The sequence below is a fragment of the Poecilia latipinna genome, unplaced genomic scaffold, assembly GCF_001443285.1.
Source record: "Poecilia latipinna isolate Pla-1442-1.1 unplaced genomic scaffold, P_latipinna-1.0 Scaffold157, whole genome shotgun sequence".
In the NCBI taxonomy this organism is placed as follows: domain Eukaryota; kingdom Metazoa; phylum Chordata; class Actinopteri; order Cyprinodontiformes; family Poeciliidae; genus Poecilia; species Poecilia latipinna.
In genome coordinates, this window is record NW_015112773.1 from 924,124 (window position 1) to 932,104 (window position 7,981).

Genomic DNA, 7,981 nt, shown 5'->3' on the forward strand with positions numbered 1-7,981 from the left:
TTTTTTTTCCCCGCTCCCTATTTTTTTCTAAAAAATTTTTTTTTGCAGTCTTTTTTTTTTTTTTTTTTTTTTTTGAGTCGCCAGCTGTCCGGATGAAGTTTTCATGTTTCTGTGGAGATTTGGGTCTTAAATTCCATTCGTAGTGGTCTTAAAAAGGTCTTAAATTTGAGTTTGTGAGACCGGCAAAAACCCTGGATAAAGTGTGTTTTCAAAGTGAGGTCGGACCACATGCTGGTGTTCTCCGTCGGCTACATATCATCTGTCCTCCCGCGTGAAAATCACCAATCTGTCGCCTTCTTTCCCTTCCTGGATGCAGTCGAGCGAAGTGCTCGGCACGCAGCTGGTTGCCCTGGAGTCCGAGAAAGCGGAGCTGGTGCAGACTCTGTCAAAGGTGGAGGCGGAGCTCGCGGTCCAGGGGGAGGAGCTCCAGCGAGTTCAGAGCTCTCTGGCGACCGAGCGGGAAAGCGGAGTGAAGACGGCCGAGGCCCTGCAGAATCAGCTCAACGAGAAGGTCAGGGGTTGCTCTGGTGAACCGGCAGCGTCGTGTCACGTCGCTAATGGGGCCCAGTCAAATATTTACCTCTAACCACAGGAGAGCAGGGAGCAGGCGCTGGAGAGTCAGCTGGTGGCGGCACGCTGGTCCAGCCTGCAGGGAGCCGTGGAGGAGGCGGAGCGGATCATCCAGGACTCTTTAGCTCAGATAGACGACCCGGCACACATCAGCTGCACCAGCTCTGCAGGTCAGGTTCATGCGGCGCTCGGCAGCCGGCTCAGTCACTCGTCGCGGACAGGCTCTCATTGTGTCCGTCCATCTCCGCAGACTACCTTGTGTCTAGATGCCAAGCCTCTTTGGACTCCGTGGAGCGGCTGCAGAGCGCCAGAGAGGCCTTCTTGGCCGACAACACAGGTGAGGAGCTGAAAGTGCCAACTGCTTTTTGTCGGGGGTTAATTTCAGCTTCTGAAAGCAGGTTTGGTTTTCCAGTGCCGTCCCAGTCTAATAATCTCTCATCCATCCTTGAGTACGTCTCCTTGTTTCTCCATCCATTCGTTTGTTCATTTATTCACCCATCAATTGATCCGTGCCTGCATTGAAAATGTATTTAATTCATCCATCCATTAATAAATCATTTCATTTATCCATTTGAAATTCATCTATCCATCCATGACATTTTCATTATGGAAAAAAAAAGAGCTTCACTCCATGTTGGATTGTAATTTTACAGAGCTACTTAAAGCTGCAGTATGTAACTTTTATAGAGAAAAAAAAATGTTTTTAAATATTTAATAAAACCGTCACTATGTCCTGACTTTATGAGACAAATGATCTGTGAACATATTGATCTCCTCTTCCTCCTTTCTGTGATTCCACAGCCATCTGCAAAAATCCACCGCTCCCGGTCAAAAACAACCAATTGGATCCAAGAGGAAGGTCTTAGTGCTGTCAGTCATGTTCTTGTAAGCGCTGCTCAATGTGCTAAAGCCAGAAAAAAAAACTTGCCTTTCCAGGAAAACTCTATCTGTTGTCATTGGTAGACAAGCTAACTAACCTGAGTATTCATGACAGACTCTGTTGTGGTGCACCAGCTGTAAGTGTAGTAAAGAGCAAGGTTCAGGGTGTGAGCAGCATGTACATGTGATGTGATTGATGGCGCTAAGACCCTCCTCCTGACTCTGATTGGTTGTTTCTGACTAGTTTGGGTGTTTTCTGAAGGCAGAGGAGCTCGATATTTGCAGATTTGTCTGTTGTGACAGTTTTAACAAATATGTTAACAAAAAAAAGTAAAAAAAGTACAAAAGTAACATGCTGTGGCCTTAAGGGGGCTTGGGTTAAAAAAATGTTGATTTCTCGAAGTTGGCTCATGCTAGCCAACCAAGCAACATCCACAAACTCAGAACGACTGTAGATGTACAAACAATTTTCTGAAAACACCAAAAAGTTCAAGAGTAAAAGAATGAAAATGTGCGTTAGTCGTGTTCCATTGCAGTTTTAAGCAATAATGGCAGTAGTATTACAATTGCATGCTTTTCTAATCCTAATGCTGCACAAATATGGACTTTGAAATAAATATTATTTATTGGTGTTTTTTTTGTCCCCCCCCCTCCCCCTCTGCATACATCGTGCAGCCGTGTTGGAGCTGGTGCGAGTGGTGACCCAGTGTGGCCACCTGGTGGGCGACACCATCGTTCAGGGCAGCGCCACCTCCCACATGGTTCCTGTGGAGCAAGCAGACGGTAGGTGTGTGTGTGTGTGTGTGTGTGTGTGTGTGTTGCAGGTGTGAGAGTCGGATGGTATGATTGATGTGCAAGAAAAAAACAATCAAGTCTTATACAATTTTAAGTTAACAGTGAGGAGGATATATAAAGTTCTATTCTTAATTTTATATGAAAACAAAGATTTATTTTGTAATTGAGGGTTTTATGAGGTTTTTCTGCTTCCTGCTCCTCGTCTCTTTCATGTAGATGAATTTTTACAAGACGATGCTTTTGCACGTTAGTGATGAAATGTGCTTTGAGTGAATAAACATATTGACGCAACATAATGATTTCTTCAGCTTCTATCATCAGTACAACTCCTCCTCCATGTTTTTTTTTTTTTCTTTTTTACCAAAAATGTCTATCGTTTTGTGAAACTGCTTCCGTTTAGGGTTTACGTCAACTCCTCACTCGTCCCGTTCCATAAATCTGCCCCACTCACTCCTCCGTATTGTACAAACAGTTAAACTGTGTCTCTCCCTCAGCTGCCAAATATTTGTTGAACATTTGAAACATAAGAGCTGGTTTATATTTAATGCAAAATTTTTTATTTTTTACTATTTGAGAAGCCGATCAGCAGTCTGTCTGGCCGAATGATCAGTTCATCATTAACTGACACAATTAAGTGAACGGAGGATAAAAAGCTGAATGAAACCAGCATGGTGCCGTCTGCATTCATCATGTCAGGATTTCTGCTGCTTCTTTCGTTCCCGAAACATTAACCCGTCCGTCCTGCATGTTTCTGTTCTCTCTGCAGCGCTGTCGGAGAGCGTGAAGACGTGCGGGTCAGAAGCTCTGGCTCTGCTGGGCCAGATGAAGCAGCGGGACGCCCTTGCGTCAGCCGACGGCAGCAAGCTGAGGGCGTCTCTGGAGGCCATCCTGACCACGGCGGAGGTCCGAGTCGCTCCAATTATCGAGCGTCTGATCTGATCAGCCGTGCGTCGCTATACGTGTCTCGTTCTCGTCTCCAGAAGCTGCGCCCGCGGGGTCTGGAGCTGCAGCAGGGGGAGCTGGGAGATCTGGTGGAGCAGGAAATGGCTGCCACTTCGGCCGCCGTGGAGTCCGCAGCCGCCAGGATAGAGGTGAATGGCTCCGCCTCGTCAGCCACCCCCGATTCACTTCCGAACGGTACCGACTGGAAAATGTCTTTGTTTTTCCCCTCCCCTGTGCCTCTGTGTCCCGACAGGAAATGCTGAACAAGTCCCGAGCGGTCGATACAGGAATCAAGATGGAGGTCAACGAGAGGTAAGTCTCAGATCAGAGGAAGATCGCCGAGCCTGCTGGGAGTTGATTTCTCTTTCAATAAACTGTGGGGCCCTGAGACATGACTGGATTCATGCAGAGCTCATCGTGAGCTGGGAGTAAAAGTCAGTCATTAGGCCCTCTGGCCTGAAACCTTTTAATCACATTTTACCTCTGAGTAAATGGCTTCAGCACCCAAATTATTGCTCAGAGTGCAACATTGTATCAAAACGGCTAAAACTACCTGGGTTCATTTAGTTGTGTATTATTAGCTTAGATCCTGTAACTCGTCAAAACTATGATGGGAGAGTTGGAAAAAAAAAAAAAAAAAAAACTACTGAAAAATATGAGACTATCTCAACTGATTGAGCTGAACAAGACCAGAAACACTTAAACTAGTTAAAGTAGTTTTAAAAACATTCTTCTAAGGTTGCAGCAAAAAAAACTACCTAAATTTTTTGTAAACTAAAAGTGTCAATATTAAAGAGATAATAAGAACTACAGCTACGCATCAGTTGTGTCTAGCAACACTGGGCGAACTGACACATTTTTTTTTTATTCTTCCTTCCTTCAAATCGAGTAATTCTGCTGCATCCCTCACTGGCGTTTTAATCTAGAGTGTTTCTCCAACGCCGTTCATGTTCTGTGCTCTGTCGCCCCCTGCAGGATCCTGGCTTCCTGCACAGAGCTGATGCAGGCGATCAAGGAGCTTATTTTGTCTTCGAAAGATCTGCAAAGGGACATTGTGGAGAGTGGCAGGGTGAGTTTTACGGGGCTCGGTTGTATGGAATTTTAATTTTGTTGTTTTCCAAGCATTTGTGCGATTAAGAAAAGTTTCCACACATAATTTTATATTAAAGTTTTGAAGAAAAAATCCAAATTGAAATGCCTGAAAAGAGGTCGTTACATTTATTTATAATTAGACATCATTTACATTTGTTGGATCATAACTTAGGGTTTTGTCCAACTTGTTGTTTGTTCTGGGCTTTGAACCCACTTCTAGTAGAGCTCTCATTCAAAGTAAATAAACTGATAATTTCCTGAAACTTTTCTAGCATCATTCCTCTCCCCGATCACACACTCAATCAGTAGCTTGAAGCAATCCAACCCTAGATCAGGACAGCTGATCACAGATTGCAGTGTAAAGTTGATTGCAGTGTAATTTGTGCTGAATTATTTTGAACCGTTTTTAAATCTGTGAATCCGAATGGAAACTATAGGTTCTGAATTTAAAATTTTAAAGGAACCCTGGTTTAAATAGCCATCAGGATGTTAAATTATGTTTAAAATAAGACCAAATGGCAGCAGCAAATTTTAATGGACTCTAATTTTTTGCATTTGCTGCAATATATGTGAATTAATTTTAATTGAATTACGTTTAATTGTAGGCTGTTCCTTTGCCTGAGAGTAAATGAGGTGATGAATGTTTCACTGTGTAGCTGCTTTTGCTTTTCTGTCCACCAGGGGGCGGCCTCCATGAAGGAATTTTACGCGAAGAACTCCCGCTGGACGGAGGGCCTGATCTCTGCCTCCAAAGCGGTTGGATGGGGCGCCACGGTCATGGTGTAAGTATGAAAAGACTTCTGTCTGCTCAGTCGGCAGTGTGGGCCGCTGGCCTCGTTCTGAGACTCCTAAATATGCAGAAGCTCATTCAGTGTATAACGAAACTAACGTATTTAGATCATTTTACGAGTGTGTTTAATGTTTAACCTCGTGTATATCCCTCTGGTGTCACCAATGTGCTCTTAAAGCGTCCTCTAGTTCATTTTGAGCTAATTTAGTTGTTTGGTTCCAAGTGACGCTGCCGACATGGTGGTGCAGGGAAAAGGGAAGTTTGAGGAGCTGATGGTGTGCTCCCATGAAATCGCTGCTAGCACGGCACAGCTAGTGGCTGCTTCAAAGGTAAACAGTCAAAACTTCCTTTTTGTCCTGCTTTCTTCACTTTTTTTTTTTTTTTTTTTTCTTTTTTTGTTTTTTGCTTTTCACATTTGGATTCTTGTTGGTGGTTGTCAATATTGCCTCTCCTCTCCTGTAGGTGAAGGCAGATAAAGACAGCGCTAACCTGCACCGACTGCAGCAGGCGTCCCGCGGCGTCACCCAGGCAACCGCCACTGTTGTGGCCTCCACCAAGTCTGGGAAATCCCAGATTGAAGATACAGGTGAGAAGTCATCCTAATGACGCCGTTTCTCACCTGCTTGCTTTTTATGAAGTTATTCTTTTTTTTTTTTTTTAAATAAATGTCACAAATTGGAGAAAATGTTCAGTTTTAATTTGTTTAAATGTGCGTCTAGAAACGATGGACTTCTCCAGCATGACTCTGACCCAGATCAAGCGACAAGAGATGGACGCACAGGTAACCTTGAGTAAAACTGACACACTCAGGAAAAATCAAAACAGAAATTTGACACGATCCGATTGCTTTTATTTAACAGAAAAGTAAGCATTCCTGTTGTTGATGCAGTTTTCAGCAAAAACTGCATCAAAAAAAAGAGGTAATTTTCCATAAACTTGCTTGAGCTGAATAATTCAGTACATTAATTCAATAAAATCTTACAAAAACATCATACAATTATTCTTTACCCCTTAACAGATTTCTTTTCTGTTTTTTTTCCCACACTTAAATGTTTCAGCTCAAACAAATGTTAATATAATCCAAAAGTAACCTGAGTAAATGCGAGAGACGTTTTCAAATTCTGATTTCTTTTATTAAGCAACAAAAACTTTCTGTAGCAATTTTTAAGTAGCAGAAAACTGATGAGGAGATTCACCTCAGGATGGCTCAAAAACAACACAAAAAACCCAACAGAATGAAAGTTTTAGAGTGGCCTAGTCAAAGTCTAGACGTGAGATCTTGCGCCATGACTTCAATGCTTGAAAACCCTCCAAAGTGGCTGAAATAAAAATCCCTTCTGAAGTTCTTGTCATTTCTACTTGCAATAAGAAAGAAATCTGTAAGGTTCCTAACACTTTTTTGTTGTTGTTCTAACTGCTAAAAACCCAAGCGCTGAATTGCTAAAGAAATCCTGTTTGTCTTTAGGTTCTGGTTCTGGAGCTGGAGACCCGTCTGCAGAAGGAACGGGAGCGTCTGGGCGAGCTGAGGAAGAAGCATTACGAGCTGGCAGGTGTAGCAGAGGGCTGGGGCGAGGAAGAGGAAGGTGATTAAAAAGAAAACGCAACACAAGGGGGGAACCACATTCCTGGGAAGATTCCTGGAAGTAATGTGGCTTAAATGTTTGAAATTCTTCCTCTTCCTCCTCTGCAGGCACGGGATGAAACCCCCCTCTTCTTCTTCTTCCTCCGCCTCCACCCGAAGACCTTCTCCTCTCCCCCTCTTATTTATAGACACGCTTCTCTGTTTTATTTTCTGCCTTCCCTCACATTTATCTGCTTGTTATATCCAAGCCAAATGAAAAGGTGCTGCTTCTTCTTCTTCTTTTTCCAATCCCTCTCGCTTCTTCGTACACCCCAGCCAGATTCACGGAGGTGCTCCGGCAGCAGGCGGGGGTCAGGATGGAGGAGCGCCGCCTCACTTCTCCGCTGCAACACTCCGTTTGTCTCCAGTCCCCCGTTTTAAATGACTGCGCAGCATCGAGGAGTCGCACAGGACACGAGCACAAGGGGCCCAAACTCTCGGAGAGCAGGGGTGGATCACAGTGTCTCCATGTAGCTTGGCTGCTGTGCTTGCTCTTCTGTCCACCGATGCGCGTGTGCTACGTCACGAGCTGAATCAGCTGAAGGAGCTTCCTCCACGCGGTTGCTCCCCAGTTTTCTTCCTCTTCTGTTCTCACTGTGACTTAAAGTCCGTTCGGCTTCCGGGCTTCCTGCCTTCCACGTCCTCGCCATTATAACGACCAGGACTGTTAAGCTGAACGACTCTCATCCCTCCACTTTATTTTTACTGTACCGGATAAAATATAATCGGCATAATGCCGACTATATACGGACAATCCACACCCTCATAATGAGGGTGTGGATTGTCCGTCGTCGGAGGTGGAGGTTGCTGCACAAAACACTAACAAGACGTTTTCTTTTTTTTTTTGCAATGTATTTATAAATCGGAATGATACAAAGTTTGATATTTCATTGACATTTAATTGCATCGGTTCAGATCTGGGATCCAATCACGTGAAGAGACGAAGCGCGTCTTCAGGAACTTTCTGATCATTTAGAGGAATCTGCACAAGAAGCATTTGTTTTCAAACATTTCATCACCTCCACAGTACAAAAACGTCGGTGCATTAACGGATTCCTTAAGACCGTGTAGCTGTGGGCATAAACTCCAAGCCATTTGCTGTCGCAAAGAACTGTTTGCTTTTCTTTCTACACAAAGATCCGGTGCACCTGAACGCCACGCGCCTTTTGTTCCCATGCGTCTCTCTGCTCAGACTAATGAAGCGACTCTTTAAGTTGGACTCTCCAAGAAGAGCAGGCGCTTTATTTTGTGGTTTCTCTTTCGCGATTCTAGCCAACACCTTTTTACCTTCC

At 44.1% G+C, this 7,981-nt stretch overlaps 1 protein-coding gene across 3 annotated transcripts in view; it reads left to right on the forward strand.

Moving 5' to 3' along the window:
- The window catches only part of LOC106945718 (huntingtin-interacting protein 1), a 61,484-nt gene extending 53,766 nt beyond the window's left edge, over positions 1-7,718 (forward strand). For all 3 annotated transcript variants that reach the window (XM_015029607.1, XM_015029608.1, XM_015029609.1), the window contains 14 exons: positions 317-511; positions 593-740; positions 821-907; positions 2,125-2,232; positions 3,011-3,147; positions 3,225-3,335; positions 3,440-3,498; positions 4,162-4,255; positions 4,960-5,060; positions 5,292-5,397; positions 5,531-5,654; positions 5,788-5,849; positions 6,534-6,651; positions 6,759-7,718. In XM_015029607.1, coding sequence (XP_014885093.1) covers positions 317-511; positions 593-740; positions 821-907; positions 2,125-2,232; positions 3,011-3,147; positions 3,225-3,335; positions 3,440-3,498; positions 4,162-4,255; positions 4,960-5,060; positions 5,292-5,397; positions 5,531-5,654; positions 5,788-5,849; positions 6,534-6,651; positions 6,759-6,769 — 1,461 coding nt within the window. In that variant the 3' untranslated portion in view covers positions 6,770-7,718. The remainder of the gene's footprint in view (positions 1-316; positions 512-592; positions 741-820; positions 908-2,124; positions 2,233-3,010; positions 3,148-3,224; positions 3,336-3,439; positions 3,499-4,161; positions 4,256-4,959; positions 5,061-5,291; positions 5,398-5,530; positions 5,655-5,787; positions 5,850-6,533; positions 6,652-6,758) is intronic.
- Positions 7,719-7,981: the final 263 nt, after the last annotated feature.